This window comes from Trachypithecus francoisi, unplaced genomic scaffold, assembly GCF_009764315.1.
Source record: "Trachypithecus francoisi isolate TF-2019V2 unplaced genomic scaffold, Tfra_2.0 Lachesis_group0, whole genome shotgun sequence".
Lineage (NCBI taxonomy): Eukaryota > Metazoa > Chordata > Mammalia > Primates > Cercopithecidae > Trachypithecus > Trachypithecus francoisi.
In genome coordinates, this window is record NW_022681453.1 from 42,958,921 (window position 1) to 42,982,218 (window position 23,298).

A 23,298-nucleotide genomic window follows, 5' to 3' on the forward strand; every position below is an offset into this window, starting at 1 on the left:
CTTGCCGCCAGCTGAGATGGCACCACTGCACTCCAAAGTTGGAGACAGAGCCAGATCCTGTCTCAAACAAACAAACAAAACCTGAAGGGATATGCAGGCTCAGCTCCTTCTTTTCCAAAGTATGTGTCCAATAAATCTTCACATTAGACTCATTTTCTTTGCAGGAAACTGTAATCCAACTGTCCAGGCTTCACGAACACAACACTCAGTAGTAAGGTATGAGAGGTAAACGGCACACTCAGGTCATAAATTTGGGAAGCTTTTAGTAGTAAACATTGCCTTTTGGTTATGCATATTCATAATTCTTTGTACAAGTGACAAATTTCTACTTTTATCAAGGAATTTAAAAGTTCACCAGGAACTCTATCAGAATGAAATCTTTTTGAAATATGAAAATTATTTAAAACTTCATAAAAGTATATTTGCATTCCCAAATCCCATTCCAAAAGGCTTAATGCAGTGATCTGGAGCAAAAGAAGGCAACCTCATGTCTCTTGCGGCTACACACACCAGCATTTCAATCATAGAACATTTACATTGTGCTCCAGAAGCAGACTAGCCTTGTAGCTTCAGCTTGGTGGTAAATGTCACAAAATTAAACACCTTTGCATAATCATGATGTTGTAACACTCTTGAATGATCCTATAAGTTCAGTGTCAGCCTTCAGTGTTCAAACACTCATTCTATACAAATTAGAATTTGCTTTTAGAATCACAAGTGAGAAATGATTTATTACTCATATTTCACAAATCTAGTAATTCTCAATGAGCTCTCATCCTTTTAAACTGGTTTGTGTGAAGGTTCTATGTGAATTTCTGTCTCAGTCAATAATCAGAGAGAAATATTTGGGGTACTGGAATTAGAAGTCCTGGGTTACTGGCCTACTTAAGTCAGCGTACCTTTGATCAATCCCCTTCTTTTAAATCTTAGTTACATTTTCTATACACAACAGGGACACTGGCTAGAAAAGATAGTGTCTGAGAGAATTGGACCAAGCCTAATAAAATATAATGGTGGAGTCTAAGGCAGATTTCCACCTATAAATGAATTTGAATACAATTTCCTTAAAACAGCTGCATGCCCTGAGGCCAACAATTTTTGATTCTTGAATAGAAAGCATAATGTACCTGACACAGGAGATATTTCAAAACTGGTAGTTATTACTCCTAAATGATAAAAACTTTCATTGTCACTTTCAGGAAATAAACTAAAACATCAGTGACTGAGGGTATACAAATCACTGCCTTCCAATACAAAGAATAAACTATGAGAGAGAGAAAGAAAATGAATGTGTGTGTGTGTGTGTGTGTAAACACAAATCTGTATAAAATGAGTAAAATCAGTAAAAAAGCCTAAATTCTAAGGGTCAAAAGGTGCTTTTCAAAGTATTTAAGCTCCACTGGATAATGGCTATTTCAATACTGTTGAATTTCTACCATCAGGCATCATACTTTGTACCTGACAGGGACTAGTAGAAATTTCTTGAATAAAGCAATCTAATTCTATTCTCTACCCTAGCCATAACTAACCTCCACATAGTCTTCACTGACTGTGGTCATCCTTATTGTCAATAAACAATCTTAAAGATAGAGAATTAATGCATCACTGTTTTCCTTTATCTTACTAGTTATTATTATTTAACATATTAGTTATTATCAGCAATGACAACCTTTCCACAAAACCACGATGGTATGGAATAACAATAATGAATATAAACACAGATGTATTTTGTCATTGGTATAATTTAAAGCAGTAGGCTCTAAATTGTGTCTTCCATTTGAACTTGCTAATAAGGCTAGACAATATCACGACCTGAAATTGAGGCTAACAAAACTGAAAATAAATGACTTCAAGTAGTTTAAAAAATGATCCCCAAATAGAATTCACCTCACAGTCAATTATATAAAGCTATTATCTTTCAGAATATCTATTCTGTCACACAAAATCTGGTCTGGACAACGGACATACAAACAATATTCTGGAGAAAAACAAACATTGCATTTTAAACTTCAACATAAACCAATGTGAAAAGAACAAAATAACTTACTAAAATTTGGGGAGGCTGGGATTTGGGTTTAGGAAATACATCCACACTAAATCAACAGGCAATACTTGATTTGGGGTTTGACAGGAAAATCAGAAATTTAATCACAGAAGCAATTTGTGGTTTTAGATGCAGCTTTCAAGTTAATAAGCAAATGCGTTTGTGTTCAAATGCAATGTTTGTTAATATGTTTACTGAAGTGATGAGAATAATTGCAGCCTTTGAAAGAATGAATGTCTGAATTTGCATATTCAATACTTTATCCAAAAATAACCAGTTAGACTTCAGCAATAACTGCTAAAGACCTAAATGAATTAAAGTTGCGATGCTGTTTTTTTTAAAAAAACTGAATGTTTAAAATGTGTTTTATGATATAGATTCCCACTTCTCCCTCACTGATAAATTTTGAACATCCATACAAACATAAAACAGATTAGACAGCTACATTGGGATTAAAAACAACTGTTCACTTTACATGGTTCTAACCTGGTTCATATCAATCACGGAGTCTCTTAAAATTATTTCAAGGAGTGTTACAGATGTTTTCCCTTATTGCCTTCCCTGCAGCCATCTTAGCTTTTCCTGGTAGCACCTCCTCCATTCTCCTTTAAAGAACCCCTCCTCACATGACCCTGGCCTGGCCAGTCAGAACATTCCGTGTCCCAACCTTACTGATTGGTTAAGAATGTGAATGTGACCCAACTGATTTAGCTTGTGTTTGTTCAATACGTGTATATCCATTCCCCTTGCCCCACTGAAAAAACACAAGAAAGAGAAACAAAGGATGTGATTTATTTTGCTATACTATCACCTTTAACATCTGAAATCTAACCTTTATATCTCTGCTGGGTATTGACTACTGACAGGATTAGCGTCATTTTTATTTCACATTTTTCTGACATCATTTAGAGCTTTTGATGACATTTATGAGAAAGATACCCTACTCTTCCAGTTGACATTTTGCAGAAGAAATGAGTAGCCTGGAGTTCCAGGCAGCCATCTGTGTCACCTCAAGGCAATTTGTCTTTAAATGGAGCCAAAAAATAAGACTCAATACACATTTAAGAATATCTTATAGATTAAACTATTAACAACTTCTGACCCTGTGATCCTTCATGATATTCTTGACTCCTGAAATATAATACAATTCCAAAATCTGTTATTTGTTTTCCCCCTTATTAACTTTATACCACTTTGTTGATGCCACCAATTAAGCATTCACTATTTCGCTAGGCATTTGGAATGTAAGAATGAAGAACACACGTCACCTTTAAAGGTGTCTTCACCTTTAAAGGAGTTACAGTCTACTAGGGCAATCTGACTTCATTTTGATAAGCCTTACCATACGGATAATGCAATGCAATGGTTGGGCATATTGTTTGAGCACAGAATCCAGCACTAAGGATATCAAGAAGGCTTCCTGGGAGAGATGACAATGCAACCAAGTTTAAACAGCCCTGTAAGAGGCTCTTACCTCTACCTCTGTTTGCCTCAGGCACTGTACATATTCTTTAGTGTTTATGTTTTGTCTTCATTCCACCATGTGGCTATTTCATTACTCTCCCCGGCTGACTGTGGGTGTGGGGACCACAGCTCACCAGCTAGAGAAGCCAGGATGTGGAAAGGAGATGAACTTGAGCATGAACACAGAGAAATGGACTTAGAAATCTGACAAAAAAGATTTCATTTATTTAAGTGTCAAAATACTTTAGAGGAACAATAACTCGTCTTGCCTTGAGGCATGAAAGTAAAATAACAATGATATCAGATCTTATATAGCAATAAGAAATATGTAAAGAACAAATAATGTATAATCAAAATTATGCTTAAAAAGTCATATATATACTATATTATGATATAGACTATATAGCATATAGCACATACACTATACATGTACTATATATTCTAAAAATGGAACACTATATGTATATAGAATTGATAGCATACATACTATATATATATATATACACTCTCTCTATATATAGCCAAATACAGTACTATGTGTAGTACTCTGTGTGCCTAGATATACATTACTATCTGTCAATATATAGACAAGAAATAAACTCAGACTTCCCTTCCTTACATCCATTCCTTGAATAAATGGTTAGCAGAAATTAGCATATTGTTTTATTTTCCCTTTCTTTCTTATACTGAATGCATTTAGTTGACTACCAGTAAATTAAATATGTGCAGGATGTGACTCCATTATAGAGAACCACGTTTAAAAGCAACTGTGGCCAGGAAAGACCTCCACTTTGCAATGATATTTAGCCCTTACAACTTCTGTATCCAAGATTCCTTACACTCTATTAAAAGTGTTTACCTGTTCCTATAGAGCTGAAAGAGAATAATGTTCTGTTTACTTCCTTGTGAAGACAGAAAAATGAAAGAGCATTTATAGAAAAGAGTTGTGGGCCCTGGGGTCGACCTGAAACATTCTGCAAGCCTGGGCATATTCATCTGTACTGTCGAATACAGTGGCAACAAGCCACCTGTGGCTACCAAGCACTTGAAATGAAGCTGCTGTGACTGAACAACTGAATTTTTAGTTTAACTTAATTGATTTAAATTTCAAGGGTCACATGTGGTTACTGGCTACCATATTGGACAGCACACCTCTAAGTCTTGAGCTAGACTAAAAGTTGGAAACACAAGGCCCACATGGGCCACATTCAGACTTAGACTTATCTTTTTTGGTCCACATTAGAGTTAACAGTAAAGTGAGAGATTCCAAAATGAAAATATCTAAATTTTAAAACTCTCTTAAAAAGCTTTGGTAATACCGGACCAAGATTCCTAGATGGTAACAATTGGCCAGTGCTGAGAAGCAGTTATGGCCACGTGATGATAGGCTCGGGGCTGAATGATGGACGGTTTCCAGCCGTTATTCAGTATGTCTATATGCTCTCAGGCAGGCCTTCCTCTTTCAATATTGTTATTTTCCTGGTCCCTGTTGGCATGTACCTGTTTTACCCCACTCACTAAAACACGTGACCCCTTTAAATGACATCAGCATCTGTGACCAGGGATTCTCCTATTTGTGGTCTTTCATCTTAGCATAGTTGGTTGGACATTTCTAACCCCACAAAAAGTGGAAGAAAATCTTTCCCATTTAGAAAAAGTATTAATACTTCCTCAGGGTAACCTCTTTCAGCACTATCAGCAATTACAATGAGACTGAATACTAATTAACCTTTAAATATAGGCTTTGGGGCTCAAGCAGGGAAATGCAAAAAAAAGAATAAAATCCTCAATTAAACCCTAAGACAAGTAATTTCTCTTGAGAATTTCTGAACTTTTGGATTTCTAACATGGCCAATTAAGAGTTCTTTTTACCTGATGGGATAAAAACAAAGACAAGATCACTCTTCAGACAAGTTGGCATCAGTCTATAAGGCAGGCTTTGGGCTTTCAAAGGACATTCTTTACAAGATTCTTTAACTTTATTCCGAATCCTTAGAAATATGTTCGGATTGCCTTTAACAAGTGGTTTCACATGGCTCCTTAATATTCCTCCTTGGCTGCCTCTCTATCTGCTTATATTTATGATTATATATGTTAAAAAATGCTTTCTCTGACTTCATGTAAAAAAATCCACCATATTCTTCCTTTTTATGTCCTCGATGTTATTATATATTTATAGTATTTATTTGTGATTTTTGAAGGACAATAAAAAAATAACAATAAGCAAGCATATTTTATTCTGAACCATTTTAAAGAATAATGTGAAATATTACCTAGTTGAATATTAAAGTTAAAAGGTAGGGAAAAAATAAGGCCAAAAATAAAGATGTCATCTAACAAGATAAATTTGTCATTACAATCCACATTTTTCCATACCCCATTTACTGCAGTGGCACAATCTATTTCTCACTCAGATAACATGAATAACAAGGGATTGTTTCTTGTTAAAACAAAGTCTGATATTTCTTAGAATGAAAAGAGCTTCCCTTGTGCTTTTCTAGGTCCCAATTTCTAGTGATCATAAACTTTTAGTTTAAGTGAAATTTTATATTGGTTAGAAATCTTAACTTTAGAAAATTTTTTAAAGTTATAATCAAAGTATCTGCTCTATTTGGCTACAAACCAAAAATCATCAAACAATACCAAACATGTTAAATTTCTTCATTTATCAAACCTAAAACTAATAAATCACACATCTCCTAGTCTCAGTTACAGATTTTGTTTAAATTGTAAAATATAAATGACAGGATGATATCCCAGGATGTAAAATAAAACAAAAATCACTATGCAAACAATGAAACTTCTTTATCAACATTTTACATGTTATCAATATATTTAAATACAGACTCCATGGTATTACAATAGGCACCCAGTATATAAAGACATAATAACTACACAAGGTTATTTTTGGATATCTAAGCTCAAAACATTTGGCTATGTGATAAAACTATACAAACATAATGAATCTATTCATTTAGAAATACATTCCTATATGACTAAATCTCCTATCTTGACAACTTTTCAGCTGAACACATTTATCACCAAATTATTCATAAGATAAACACCAGGAAATACAACTTTCCTGACAACAGAAAAAGAGCCCACACATGAGTCATTCACATGGCTGCTTCATCATATTTACAGCTATGTCTATCAGAATAATCCTTCATTTCAGGGCGAAACAAACAGATGCATTTAAAAGGTGTTAGAATGCTATATAAAAATGGTGGAAAAAAGTATTTCCAGGATAACGTCTTGTTAAGCTGATCTGTTCAACTTTCCCCATAAGAAGAAAATATTTCCAGATGTGGCATATGCTTATGTCTGATTAATGGAACTAGTTCATAAAACAGTTTCTTGCTTTTTAAAATGATTTTATTAAATAACTTCTTATTTCTATAGAAAGAGGTAGAGGCAGAGAAAAACTTTTTCTCATCTTTGCCAACTCTAATCAGGAACCCGGAATTAAAATGCTTATTTTGTTGAAGTATACAATAGGGCCTCAAAAAATATGTTGTTAAATATTGTTGAAAGAGACTATCTTGATTACTTCCAGATGCAAAAATACAAAAACCTACCTTCTACCCCAATCCTGACCCAATTTACCATGACTATTGGCTTCAATTATTTATATAGTTTAAGAGAACAACAGAGGTTCAGTAAGATCTAAATTACAACTCTAAGCATTTAAAATTTTATTAATACTGGCTGAAGTTTGCTTATTCTGCAGATTATAGAAAAGGTTTTTCAAGCAAACTAACAGTGTAAATGGGGTTTTCGTAGTAGACGTTCACATTGCATGAAAGAGTGTGTTGTTTTACACTTTATCTTAGCCAAAAGGTCGAGAAGCGATAAGAGTGTTGTTTTAAAGGTGTCTTGAATACTTTCAACCACTTATAAGAATGCAGCATGTAATTTATAAATAATTCATCTCTTCATGAAAGTAGGTCTCAAAAGCACTCCTAAGAGTAAAAATGATTAGTCCTGGGTTATTTAATAATACAAATACCCATCTGATCCAAATAATCCATCATCATCCCCAAAATATCAATATTTTTTTCTTAAGGTGGTGGGAGTATGAATTTTTTTTTCCTTTTTTCCTTATACCTTTTCATGATGTTTGAAAGGTTTCAGTGAAGAGGAATTGTTTATATAATCTTAAAAATATAGACTTTAACTTGATATACATGTAACAAATGAAATATGTTTTCTCTTCAAGAATCATTAAAATGACTTTGGTAAGAATGCGTTTTATTCTTCCATACTTATTGAATCTCCAAGCACAAATCCATTAAAATGGTAAATGAATGAAAGGTGGGACACAGAAGTATTTGTTTAACTATGATTTCAAATTAACTTTAAAACACAATTTCATCCCCACAATAAATGTAAATCCAAGTTTATAAATTAAATTGCACTAAAAATCAATGAAAAGACATGACTTACTTTAGGGATTCTGCCATGATCAATAACTAATCAAATATATGCTATATATAGATTTAAATCTTCATATATTGAATCTGTTGAATATATCATACAACTATAGCTTCATATATTTTTTTCTTACTGATGGCATAAATATACTGGAGCAAAGAAAATTCACCATCTCCACATAAATGTGTTTAGTTTTTTTTATTTGAATTTTCAAACTTTTCACTGTACCTGTAATGAGGTGACGGGCTGCCTCTTGCTTCACAATTTAAAGTTATTTTTTCATCTTCTGAACCAACAGGGAAAATACTATTGCTGGGTTCTTTGACAAACACAGGGCCTTGTAAGAGAAGCTCACCTATATAGGGGGGGAAACATCCAAAAAATAATAATCAGTAAAAGGTATTGTAAAAAGTTACATTCCAGTATTGAAGAAAACAAGCAACTAGTAAAAATCTAGTACCGCTCCATTTGCCTACAAAGCAAAATGCTCTGTAGACATTGTTTTGTTAAAGGGAATCAATTAACCCACTCAACAGCACAGTACCTACTCTATGAGAACTAACATTGATATGAAAAATATTCCATATTAAGATCACTTCATACTGCAGCAATTACTTTTTATAACAACAAACTACATCTAAGTGTAGACTGGTGAACACACTATTACCCCAAGTCTTTTTTGTCATAGCCTCTTTGCCAAACTAAAGCTGAATTCAAAACTAATTGAACACCTACGTAATTTCATAAAATCTGCTTGGCATGCAAATGTTAAGCTTGACAATGCTATTTTGCCATTTGGAATGAAAAACACTCAATATTTGGTGGGATGTCCCATTTTATTAGTAGCAAATTGAAGAGGAAGATACAGCACTGAACAAGTATCTTTTTAAAGATGTTTCTACTTTGGCCAAGAGAACTTGAACGTGCTCTGAGGAGAATTTCCACATAGAGACAAAAAAATCTCTCTATTGTACTATGAGTTTACAAGTTCACAAAAGAATAAGATAATGCCACCACCAAATGCTTATGGGACTGCAGTTGTATAATCATTGCCATAGCATTTCTGAAAACAAATAAATTCACCCCCTGGAAAAAAAGCTCTTTACTTTCCTATTTTGCTTGGAATGCTCAGCAAAATTACAGAGGAGTTTCTATTAACTCAGAGAATGAATAAACAGAATAAGAGACAAAGAATCCATGAAAAGTCAGACAAAACGAGATCAAAAAGTAGCAAAAAAGGCCCCAAAACAATGAACTGGCATTTTAGCTACTTCAAATAGCAGTTAACATTAAAAAAAAATTTACCATAAGTGTATCAACAATAAATAACAATATGATTAAAATAATCATTGAAATGATAAAAATAGCAGCTGCTAAAGCTGAAATTTTCAAGTAAATCCTATGTGCCCAAATGTGCTCATTACTCCTCAGAATATTCTGTGAGGTAAATGCCATAATTATTCCCAACAGAAGACAAATACTGCACCTAAAAGTGGTTAGGTGGCATAATGGTATAATTTTGGTATAAATGGTATAATGGTATACATAATGGTATAAATTTGGAAATAACAGGAAAGTTGGGGAGATAAACCAAAAGAAGAAAGGTTAGTAGAGATAAGAAAGCAGTGGTTTAAACGAAAAAGGCAAAGAGAAGTGTTCAAAAAATTTCCTTCAAGTGGTCACAATAAAAACTCAATTGCCCATCCCATCATCATCTAATAAAAGTCATGTCCCAAATGATAGTACTTGTCTTCTCCAGAGGCCACTATTAATTTTAAATAAAAATGTTAAACTACTAGCAGCGTTTTCTTCTGATATCCTTTTGAGAGAAGGATAATAACTGCTAATTTGCTAACATTCATTGAACTAGGTACCATGAGCCATGTGCCAGGCACACAAAGCAGCTATTTACATGCTTTGCTTCTCCTATCTCAAGCTCCCCTAACTCCAGTTCCTGATCTCTGAGGTCTAGCCACACTGCTCTTGTTCCTGCTTCTCAGACATGCTGAGCTTCGTGTCACTTCTGGGCTCACACACTTGCTCTTCTTGTGTTCTGGTTTCTTTTTGTCATTCAGAATTTAGCATAAATGTCACCTTCTCAGCTTAAATGCAACCATGTGCATTCCCCCCATCGAAAGTCATTACACACCCTTCATTTCCACCAGCCACAGATATCAAAGCACATCTCACAACCTCACGAGATTCCCCTACATAAACACTACAGATGTTTATGTATGTGTTTGTTATTTATTTGTATTGAATTCATTGCTGTATTCTCAACTCCTAGAACATGGAAGATATTCAATATCGGTCTGTAGAATGAATAAGATGAAACAATCCTCATAATAACTCTATATGAGGCAGATACTATTTTACACCTAGTGACTGATAAAGCTAAGATTTTAATTTCAGAGCTCATCTTCTCACCTTGCACATGGTTTGGCCTCCCCAGAAGAAGTGAGGCCCAGAGAGGTTAAATGACTGACCATAGTAACAGTTTCCTGGTCAAAGACCTGGTATCAATCCCAGTCCTCACATTCTTGGTTTGTTACCCTTTCCAGGAAGCCACACTGTTCTCAATATGGTCAGAGGTGAAAATTAACCAACAGCCTGCTTTTTCAACTTCAGTATTTCCTGATGGCACTGGAGTTAACAGCCTATGAGGCACATATCTGCCATCTCTGAAATTTAAGGCTCATAAAGGCTTTCAGCCTATCAGCAGTCATTTGGGAGCCTCCAACGCCTCTTAAAAAGTAAGTACAAAATAAGAATCAAACATGACAGGTCAGTGCATGCTTCACAATCAGAAAAGGGACAAGGCCACTCAATCTTGCTTCACGGGAATGAAATAGGTGATGAGAGATGCTGGGGTTTCATGTTCTAGTCTCTTGCCAGCAATATAAACTTAAAAGGAATAGATTCTGAAGTCTCTGCTAATCTAAAAGAAATTATCCAACATTTTCTTCAAAACGAATTTGATCCTCAAAAAGACAGAACCTTGACTATTCACACAACTATTCATAACCAGTTAAAAGCACCTGGTCTGAAAACAGAAGGGGGCCCCTTGCCTAACTAATGAATTCAATGTAACATTCAGATTGATGTTAAAGTTTACTTTTTGTGACAGGGGCATTTTTTTGATATGCTAGCCTGGCTCCAAAGCTCAATTTTAAATATACAACCTAAAATAAGAGGCATATCACATTTCCGAACAGGACTAATAGGTCCAAAAATCCAATCCTAAGGTGTTATTTTCCCCCCCAAACACCTACAGGCAACAAGGAATAACTGCCTTTGAATGTATGTACAAGCTTTATGAGCTTCTAAGGTAATGTCACATAAAAGATCAAACCGCAGACGATCAATTCTAATGGTCATACTCTATACAATTTTTATGAAGACTGACAAAGAAAAATAGAGAAGGGATTCTGGGCAAGTTGCATTACTCTACTAAAAGAAATGAAATTCCTAAAAGACAATGATGGTATCTGAAATTTCTAGGGAAAAGGAAAGCATATCCTATTTTTTCTTGCTGATCTATGTCGTATCTACGTGGAAAACAAAAACCAGTAGTGCATTTCAAAACACAGGGCAAATCACAACAGGGTGTAAGGGTAGGCAATGCAATTAAAGACAGAATGTAAGAGGACATGGATTTAGAAAGGAATATTCCATGCACTTACAAGGCATCAAACCCAAACAGAATGAGTTCTAGCCTGGGTCAAAGAAAGTAAAAACATATGCCGCCAGTGAAATAAGATCTATATTCTAGCCCCTACTATTCTTCAGGAAAAAAACTTTTAAAAGATGGAAATTTTTTTTAGAAATGGGATATCTTCTATTTTGGCAATGGTAGTTTAAAGCTGGAAAATGCCAAAGAAACAAGACCAAAATAAAATTCCATTTATATGCTTCCAATGTCAGAGGAAGATAAAGTATTCGATCTCAGAATATTTCATTTCTTTAACAAATATGTGAATGCCAGACATGTGCCACATGGGAAAACTGGCTGTGGCAGATGCTGCTGGTAGTCCACTCAACAGCTATCGCCTGTCCTTCTTTCCAACCCTTAGAGTCTGCCTTTAACTGTGGAGAATGAAAGCTCCAGAGATACTAGCATTCCAGAACTCTTGGTCATTCTTGGCTGGGAAGCAGGGTAGCCAGGGGATATTGGCTTATGAGACCACTAATAGCCCAAGGGGGTATATCCATTTTCTAGGGTTGCTATACCAAAGTACCACACACTGCATGGCTTCCAAAACAGAATTTATTGTCTCACAGTTTAGAGGGCTGAAAGTCTATATCAAGGTGTTAGCAGGGTTGATATCTTCTGAGGACTGTGATAGAAGGATCTGTTCCAGACCTCTCTGCTTGGTTTATAGATGGCTATCTTCTCCCTGTATCTCTCCTCATATCATCTTCCCTTTATGTGTGTCTCTGTGTCCAAATTTCTCCTTTTTTAATAAGGGCACCAGTCCTAATGGATGAGGGCCCACTCTACTGACCTCATCTTAACTAATGACATTAGCAATGACCCTATTTTCAAATAATAGGGTACTGGAGACTTCAGCATATGAATTGGGGATGGGGGTGGGGTAGCAGCAAGATTCAACCTTTAGCAAACCGTTAACCTGGTAAGAATTTCTAGATAAAAGTCTCTACTCTGATTGTGTTTTGAAGTAAATAAAATGCTGACCTCACCTTCCTTCCTTTTTGATATGGAAACTTTCACAAAAGGAAAGAATGCTGGGAACTACTGAGACCAACTGGACACCATACGGGAGAACACTACACGTGTGTGTGTGTGTGTGTGTGTGTGTGTATAAAATATATATTTCTATATGTGCATAAACACACACACACACACACACGCACACACACACACAATGTCACAGAAAAGGCAACCCAGAGCTCTCACATCTTTGAATCTCTGAACCAACATGAACCACGTAATTCCAAACATCATGTGTTGGAAAAATAAACCTCTAATGCATTTTATCACCTGCACCTAAAAGCTATACTGTAACCAATGCTCTAGAAAAAAAAGGAAAAGGTAAAATAACACACTTCAGATGAGAAAGGAAAATAAAGTACTTATTAAGAATAACTAATGGGTCTGTTTTCCACATCTGGAAATGTTAGCAAGCAATTAAGTTAAAAGAAAAAGTGCTGGAGTATAACATGCACCTGGAGTATGACAGCAAAATAACACCAATAAAAGTGATGAAAACCCTTTAAATTGAGAAATTAATAGTTCACTACATGATTTTTCTCAATCTTTATTTCCTGTTTTATTTATAAGCAGGAAATAAAGTAATTACATGGGAAGTGGCATTCAATAATTAGGGGACTGGAACTGACAGGGACTGGTTAAGCTTCACAGGACCTAGAAATAAATGTTCAAGTAAAACAATACCGCTCGCTGGAATGGCAAAACCCTTTCAAAGCATGCAGATTTTTACCAAGAACTATATTCATCCTCTAATTGCAACCTGCCTAAGGAAACATAAAAACGTCCACACATACAAAAATATACAAAATGTTTTTTGTTTAAGCTTAAGTATCTTGATTTTGGCACTTTGCTTTCGTAAACTAATCGCAGAGTTTGATGGAAGGTATGATCTACTTCACTGTACTGATTAACATTAATCTGTATTATAATTCAGTAAGAGAAGAGGACTTGAGAGTACTTCTAAAAGTGCCCAATGTTTTATGTTGATACTGTTTACATCCAACGGCTATATTTTTGCTTGTTGAAATGTTCTTTACAGTTGAATGAAATGGTTAACTAATTTATAGTTATAATGCAGGACATAATGTTTTTGGCAGAAAAACAGGGTGGGAGGAGATGGGCTGGAGTCTTGGGAGATTAAAATGTTTTCATAGTACTTCATAGCTTTCTGTATTTAAATTCACGCCATTGTCTTTTTATGAATGTGAGCTTTAATTTTTTTTTTTTTTTTTTTGAGACAGAGTCTCGCTCTGTCGCCCAGGCTGGAGTGCAGTGGCCGGATCTCAGCTCACTGCAAGCTCCGCCTCCTGGGTTCACACCATTCTCCTGCCTCAGCCTCCCGAGTAGCTGGGACTACAGGTGCCCGCCACCTCGCCCGGCTAGTTTTCTGTATTTTTTTTTAGTAGAGACGGGGTTTCACCGTGTTAGCCAGGATGGTCTCGATCTCCTGACCTCGTGATCCGCCCGTCTCGGCCTCCCAAAGCTTTAACGTTTTTGAACCTCCACGACATCCTTCTATAATTCTCAGACCATAATTATACCTTTCTTGCTAGACAGCTTAATAGCAACTCCACATGATTAAAAAAAAAAGTTAGAATGCTATTGTTGGATGCAATATGCAATGTGTACAATACACCAGGAGAACACAATCCATGGTCCATTTATCTGAAAAAAACAACACTTACATTCCCTCTTTCTATTATACTTTCATTGTACATTTTTGAAATGTACAAATTCACAAGGTTCTTACCCACCATATGAGAAGAGTGGATTAATCAACTTTTTAAAATATTTCTTTAACATATTACTTTCAAAGGTTTTAATAGAGATTATTTCATTTCTATTACGGAACCCATTCTTTCTAACAGTTTTTATTCTTTAACAGAGAGTTCGGGTCAAGGTCTGTTAGGCCCAGACACAATTCTCTTTATATATCTTAGAAAGAATGTTTCATATCAAACTCTAGTTCAAGGTCACTGTTTCTATGAGGAAATAATTATCCAATAAAGAATTCCTTTTGTAAATGAGTTGCAATGCAGAAGCTATTAAGAACTAATACTAGGCCTGGCGTGCTGGCTCACACCTATAATCACAGCACTTTGGGAGGCCGAGGCAGGAGGATCACAGGAAGCCAAGAGTTCAAGACAAGCCTGGGTAACATAGCAAGACTCCATCTCTATGAATAAATAAAAATTAGTGGGGCATGGTGGTGCATGCCTGTAGTCCCAGTTACTCAAGAGGCTGACATGGGAGGATCACTTGGGCCCAGGAGTTTGCAACTGCAGTGAGCCATGATCACACCACTGCACTCCAGCCTGGGCAACAGAGTGAGACCCCATCTCTAAGAAGAAAAAGAAAAAGAACTAATACTACTTAGTGATTGCATCTTGTAGTATTTTACAGCTGTAATCTCATAAAGTAGAAAAGAGCATAATCTCTTCCTGCCCCCACCTTAGTAAGCAGAAGCCATCACTGTGTTTATAAATGTCTGAGTGTATAAAATGTCTGAGTGTGTAAAACACCATCGACTTCTCTCTCCCTGTTTCTTTTTTTCTTTAAAGAAAGAGTCTTGTTCTGTCACCTAGGCTGAACTGCAGTGGCCTGATCTTGTCTCACTACAACCTCCGCCTCCCAGTTTCTAGCAATTCTTCTGCCTCAGACTCCTGAGTAGCTAGGATTACAGGCGCACGTCGCCATGCCCGGCTACCTTTTTGTATTTTAGTAGAGACAGGGTTTCACCATGTTGCCCAGGCTGGTCTCGAACTCCCGAGCTCAGGCAATCCACCCGCCTCGGCCTCCCAAAGTGCTATGATTATAGGCGTGAGTCACTGTGCCTGGCCTCCCTGTTTCTTAAGTGAGGATCCTGATTTTACACTTCCAGACTACTGAGAGGGATTGAGTTGGGTTGTGGGGTAAGATATGGAGGTCTAAGGAAGCAGAACAGAAAGGACAACTGATATGGGTAGGCTTTGTGTCCCCACCCAAATCTCATCTTGAATTGTAATCCCCATAATCCCCACATGTTGAGGTAACTGAGTTATGCGGGCAGTTCCCCCATGCTGTTCTAGTGACAGTGAGTGAGTTCTCGTGAGATCTGAAGGTTCTAAGAGACTCTTTCCCCTTTGCTCAGCTCTTCTCCTTCCTGACACCGTGTGAAGAAAGTGCCTTGCTTCTTCTTTGCTTTCTGCCATGATTGTAAGTTTCCTGAGGACTCCTCAGCCATGTCAGTCAATTAAGCCTCTTTACTTTATAAATTACCCAGTCTCTGGCAGTTCTTAATAGCAGCATGAAAACAGACTATTACAACAACCTTCCCCAAAATACATCTGGAGCTATGGGGTGCAGAGAGAGGGGTATGTCTTAGAGTTGCCTTACATTTGTTAAATTCATTTTAATTGATTCACAATTAAAAATGTAATGATCATAATGATTAATTGTAGACACAGTAGGCATACAACTGATAAACATACAACTGATAAAGTAAACATACAACTGATAAAAAGATTTCTTCAAATAATACTAATCCTTACTGCATGCTGGATGGTTACTTTTTTCCTTTATATTCTATTCTATTCCACTCTATTCTATTCCATCTGATATGCTTTATCCTACTTTTTAAAATGCTAGACATAAACTACTACTATGTTCACATCATCACAACATCAATGGGTTCTTATCCCCAATTTGATAAGCTTTGGTCTGGAAACCTTCTCTCCTGCCACCAGTGCCCCAGATTATTTTAGGAGGGAATGGGCGACGGGTCACAGCTGCAAGATATTTCTTACATTTCCTTTTCTTAGGAATGAAACCAACCTTGGCAATGTACGAAAAAATATAACCATCTTAAAAACTGAAAGAGTATCACTGGGCCCAAGATATAGTAAAGACAAGAGAGCATTCCCCAATCTACTGAACTGCTACCTCTGTAGCCTCAGGGAGAAGAGAAATACTGTGTATTGCCAATAATGCTGGCAAACAAAAACACATTTTATTTTGTTTTGACAAGCATTGTTTCGTAGCGCTATACAGTATGGAACAAAATCCCTCTTCATTATATATACTTAGTTAATAAACACATGGATATTCTAAAATGTCAACCTATGAAGGGAAAATAGACACGGAATGCTAGGCCCAGTACCACACACTTTGCATTTGCTAAATCACCTAATTCTAAGTGACTATTAAGCACTCTGAATAAAAAAGTGGTGCTCCTTTTAATTCTTTTTTTTTTTTTTTTTTTGAGATGGAGTCTTGCTCTGTTGCCCAGGCTGGAGTGCAGTGGCGCAACCTCCACCTCCTGAGTTCAAGCGATTCTCCTGCCTCAGCCTCCCGAGTAGCTGGGATCACGGGCACATGCCACCATGCCCAACTAATTTTTGTATTTTTAGTAGAGACGGGGTTTCGCCATGTTGGCCAGGCTGGTCTCAAACTCCTGACCTTGTGATCCACCCGTCTTGGCCTCCCAAGTGCTGGGATTATAGGTGTGAGCCACTGTGCCTGACCTCCTTTTAATTCCTATTGCTTTCCTTAATAATGGCACAGATTATAAATAAGTAATCCACAGGGCTGGAGAGGATGAGTTAAACCAGAATCTCTCTATACATTTTTGGTACCATCGTTTTGGAAGAAGCATTTGGCAGTATGTATGAGAAGTCACCAAATTGTGTAAGGAAGTCTGAGGAAACTCTACTCTCGATTCTTTCATTCATCCTTCCTCATTATCTCCCTTGTAGTAATCGTTCCTCATTCTGAATTCCTAGAACAATGTTTGTGTATTTTACTCATCACAATATCGTTATCCTATAATATATTACATTTACTTGTTTTTCACTCTTATCATCCTCATCCCCAGGCTTTATACTTTCAGAAGATAGTGACCCTATTTAACACACACTTCTTCTAACCTCTTAGCATACCTACTTTATATACATATATATATAACACATATATATATAAGTTTTCATATATATATATGAAAACTTAGTAAATTAGAAACTGTCTGGGAATCTCCCTGGGTCTGTAGGTGTGTGTACTTATGCATCATTGTAGATGGTTTTAATTTACAAAATGTTATAGCAGATCACAGAAAGACTTTGGACTTCCCTGAGACCACCCTAATCAAATACACTTATCTCCAACTGTAATTTATGCATCCAATTATAAAATAATTCATTATATAAAAATATGAACATACGACAGAAGCAAATTCAATGAATGTGTCTATGACTCTTATGAAACACCTTCACTGTGTCCTTACAGAGGCATCCACTGTCACTAGGCAGTTATTTCTGTTAGGCAGTTTGCAGATTCTTGATCACCTACACCCCGCGCACACCCTTCTGAGTACCATCAATACAGGTACAAGATAGGAGCAGCTTCATGAAAGCACATACAAAAATAGCACTTTTGACAGCAATAGCACCCTAATAGTAATCTTTTGCAAACCTCAGCGTGCTGAACTAAAGTCGCATTTCTGCATTTTAATCATTTGTTTGAAAGTAACAGCTGCCTGAGACATTAAAACAAAACAAAATAAAAAATGCTCAGTTCTACTTGGTGTTTCACTTACTCAGATCTCTAAGAATGTTTACTGTGGTTAAAGTTACCGTCAAGAAGGGTCAGCATTAGCAAAGGTCTTACTATTTCTATGGAATGTATCTTTTTGCAAAATATCCCCAAATCTATGAGAAATCATTTATGCAAGCTATGAATTTAGTTAATAAGTAATCAACAAGCAATTCTTACTTTAATCTAAATCTTCCAAAGTTAGGATTCAAATCAGTCACCTGCAGGCTGCCTGGACACATTCCACATCTTGGTCCCTTCATCTCAGTTTGAGCTTTGGGTCTGCTTTTCAGATAGGACCTGGGCTAGTTTGTTTTTTTCAAGTTTTTGCAAATCACAAATTCTACAATCATATGATACATATATGACCTATCATAGATACTGGGAATTTGGGTTTGCAGAGCTGCACGATGGTAGCTATTGGGCCAAATCTATCTTGAACACTTCTTAAATTTGGATCAAAGAATTTCAGGGGGGGAGAAAACACTTCCTTTAAATTGAATGGCTTCATTTAAAAAAAAATGCAGCGATTTAGACATAAAGTCAAATTTCACCTTCTTACCAACAGAAAATCAAATGTCTAGCAATCTTCAACTCAGCAATTCCATATCGATAAAGCACAATTTCCATATTCATAGACTACAGCCCTACAGGGAGTAAGACATCCACAGTTGTCAGCAAGAAATTCACAATTACTTGCAAAATAACTTTGTTTATCAAATAACATATCTTGGATTGATTTATGTCATTCTTCCTCCTGGAATATTTTTGCCCTTTATCCTTCAAGGCATAAAGGCTTGAAGGTACATCTAAATATAATCCCACTTTATCATAAATTCAATTCAAAACATCTCTACAAGAAGTAAGATAAATAAATAAATAAATTAGCCTGGCGTGGTGGTGTGCCTGCAGTCCCAGCTACTTGGGAGGGCTGAAGCCAGAGGATTGCTGGGCCCAGGTGTTCAAGGTTATAGTGAGCTATGATCTTACCAATACACTCCAGCTTGGGTGAAGTAAGACCCCTGTCTCTAAAAACAAACAAACAAAAGGAACATTTCATAACATGTGAAAATTATATAAAAGTTGAATTTTAATGTCCATAAATAAAATAGTATTGGAACACAGCCACACTGACTTGTGTATATATTGTCTATAGCTGTTTTATACATTACAAGGGCAGAGTTGAGTAGTTATGACAGAGACTACATGGCCCACAAAGCTGAGAATATTTACTATCTAGCACATGTTATGAAAAATTCTGCTGACCCCAGCTTTAGGAAGGAGCATGTCTACTAGGAGGAACAGTGACTTTGGACCACAATAGACATGATTTTTTTTCCCACTAATATTCCATTTAGCTTTAGGCAAGTCATTTAAGCTCTCCAAGCCACTGAATTCTCCACTGTTATATGGGAATGATATCTATAATATAGGATTTTTGATGCAAAGATAAGCAGTATGTTTTCATGGCAGCAGTGGCAATGCAATAAATGGCATTTGATATTATTATTGCATATTTTTTACTTAGTGTTGCATCAAACTTTTAATTACCTCTGACTGAGGAATCGTAATTTATGGGAAGGCAGTCTAATACATGATTTTATTCATTATAACCTCCTATATATATGGCCTGAAAAATAGGATGGAATTGTCATTTTCTTCATGGTAGTTGTGAATACTGGTACCTGTGTTCAGTTATCTGGTTTGAGCAAATAAATGCAAGTATGAAGTCTGAGACAAAAGGTCCCTATTAATCTGTGGAAGCTAGTAACTTCAAAAAAGAGGGGGAAAAGGGGGAATCCGTATAATGCCCACTGGATCAGTTCTCATTGAGAGACAATTCTCCAGCAAGTATTTACTTCCTACTCTTTCTTCAAATAATTACTCACCAAAGTAACATCAATGGTAAACTCGACAAAACAAGCAGCAAAGAGCTTTCAAAAACCTCATGAGGCAGAAGAAAAAGCATTAGACTATTTTATACTGTTGTTAGTTGAATGTTTACTTTATCTTCTCCCATAATAGAAAGAATGGCCATAGCACTGAGTATTCTCATTTGTTTGTCTGCATAATCAAGCCAAAAAAAAACAAAAAACAAAAAACAAAAAACCCACGCCATTTGTGGTCTTGTATATGCTGCAGTAAAATTATTCCTTAACGAAAAAATAGATTTTCACTCAGAAACCCAAATAATACACTGTTCAATAGTCAATGCTTCATAATTATCTACATAATTGCTTTCCACTTAATACCACTTCTCTCTTTTTGTACACATGTTTGAGCTTAAACATCACTTGCAAGTGTGCAGACACTCGCTCACACACACTCATGGGATAAGAATGAAAAGTTCTATTTTGCTACAGAGTGAAGAAGTCATACAAGGTATTTTAACATCCTCTAAAAAATTTAATAACACAAAACTTATTTGGAGACAAAATCTACGAACTCTGCTTCAAAAGCTTAAGGCTAACATAAAAACACACAAGTGTTGCCATCTCCCTTTACTTACTGGGTGACATATTCAGACTGCCCTTTAAGTCAAAAAAGTTTTCAGAAGAAGACAGAATGCATGATGTTGCTGTGAACAAAGTAAAAAAGGAAAGGACTATTCCCAGGATTCACATGCTTCAGGACTAAAATTTTAATCATACCAGTGCTTCTATGTCCACAAGTGACACCAATCAGTGTCACAATGGCAGCAACTGATCCCAGAGTTGCCTGATGCCTTAAGTTCAGTCAATAACAGCTTTCACCACAACCTCCCTGCTTATAAGATTGGAGGAGCAAATAATGTACACATGCTTAGAATAAACAATGAGTAACTAACCAGAGCCATTTATAAAATGGCAGCCTACATGTTCCACTCTCTCAGGTCAGCAGACACTAGAAAGTTGTCCAGGTAAAGAAACCAAATAGTCACAAAGTTCAGGGATATGGTTTCTTGTGTTAACATACCACTTCACACCCCCATAACTAGCCCTCAAGAGCTTCCACAAATAAGGGCTGGATCTTCAATGGCTGTGCGAGCAGTCCAAAAAAAAAAGAGCAGCTTCCTAGAAAGAAATAGTTTCACAAGGGCACTCACCACTAGCTGAGATCCAGGTCAGCCTGTGCAAAAAGTTTGTTTTGAACTCTCCTTGTAGTGAAGAGGAATAAATTGCCTCCTATTAAAGTGACAGGTGGGAATATTACTTTTGTCACCCCTCGTCCTATAAATAAAGTAAACCCAGGTGGTATAAAGAGAAAGTAATAAGTCAAATGCCAAGATAAGAGCTTACTTCCTTAGTTGCCAGGCAGAAGTTGGAAACACACTGGGAAGTCTAATGGCCAGCTTGGGGTACCGAATATTTTTGACTTTTTTTTTTTCAACATCAGGTTTGTTGTTTTCCTTTTCTTCAAGTGATAAATATCAACAATGTAGTATGACCAGAAATCAGTGTTTAATATGTAATAAAGTGTTATTTTTTCAAAATGAATAGAATGTTAAGGAAAGATGTCATATTCACCAATGTTTCAGCCTTAACCAACTAACATGAAATCGCATGTGCATAGTGGGATCACAATAATACAAAATTGGACAACTGAATTTGTAATGCGATGGCGGTTATAATATGCTCCAATAATTGTCAACAATTTGACAGACCAAGGAATCAATAAAAAGGATGTTGAATAATCTTCATTTATATATTTATCTACTGAGAGAGAAATGAATTCTAACAGTCACTTCATTTCTAGAAGTCATTTGCCATTTCACTGTACACTCTTCAAAGAAATTAATATGATGCTTTTGTAGCCATTATTAGTTGGTCTTAGGCCAAATGAAAAAACTGGCAACCATTACACAACCTCCTTAGGAAGATATCTGGGCTATACTTTTCCTTACCACAGTTGCCAAATAACTTCTACAAGTTGTTCATTAACGTGGTATTGCTTTAAAATGACAAGAATCATACCACGAAAGATAAAATGACTCCATCTTCTCCCATGGTTTCGTCCAATTACGCAACCAGATGCTTATATATGTAGGGATGCATGTGTAACTTGATTTTTCTCCACTGTATATAGTTCTCATAAAATAATTTTAAATTTAAAATGTCTCTATTTAAAATAGCATCCAGTGTTGGACTTGTAACCACAGAGTTCTGTCACTATGCATTGTCTCAAACTTAGTATTGGTTGATATTCAAAGGAAGTAAAATGCAGAGAAGTGAAAATAAATTGTATTTACATACCTATCTGTGGGAAAAGAGAAGACACACAGCAACTTAGGCCTCACTAACAAAACAAGTGCAGGCAGCTCTGCCAGTTCTCAAATTAAAATATGCAACCAGTTTTTGAGTTATAATTTTGCCTCGAAAGTAATACAGAATGCAGAAATGGTCCTTAGAAATTAATATCTACTTATGTTCAAGCTTTGAATTTCTGGATGTGGGGAGGGAGCTGGGTATGTGGGAAGTTTGAAAAGAACGAACATTGGAAGGGTGCTCTAGTTAATAGAAGAAGGGACCCTCAAGGGATACCCCCACAGGATTTTTCATTCCATAGAGTGTGAATGTTATATCAAGCAAAACGAAATTTTTTTAAAACTCAGAGGAAACAGAACATAGAAAGTATGTGGGAGCTACATACTGCACAGTTGAAATGAGAATTACAGAAAAACATATGTGAAATACCTCATATAGGGCCCACCTCTGAAGATGGTCAAGTGATGATGGTCATTACTTGTATGTAAGCTTCAAGACAATAACTGGCAACTGATAATCATAAGGAAATGGCCTCTTTCCACATTGGTGAGCATTTTCATACCATCAAACTCATATCATTATTGGCAAGATGGCATACATATACTATAAAGGAAATGCACATCCTGTTTAAGGACCCAATCTCCCAAACACTCAGTAGTGGGTGAAATAAATCAGCAAGAATTATTTGATGCAAGAAACCATTAGTATGCGTTCACTATTCATTCCAAAAGAGCAGTGTGCAGTCTTCAAGAGCAAAAAACAAGGTAGGTGAACACAGCAGCCAGTGCTTGAATATATCAAATATCTACACTGTG

At 36.2% G+C, this 23,298-nt stretch overlaps 1 protein-coding gene across 1 annotated transcript in view; it reads right to left on the reverse strand.

Annotated features, from left to right (window-relative positions):
• The window catches only part of CNTN3 (contactin 3), a 340,550-nt gene that overhangs the window by 223,265 nt on the left and 93,987 nt on the right, over positions 1–23,298 (reverse strand). The window contains exon 3 of the mRNA XM_033210477.1: positions 8,171–8,297. Coding sequence (XP_033066368.1) covers positions 8,171–8,297 — 127 coding nt within the window. The remainder of the gene's footprint in view (positions 1–8,170; positions 8,298–23,298) is intronic.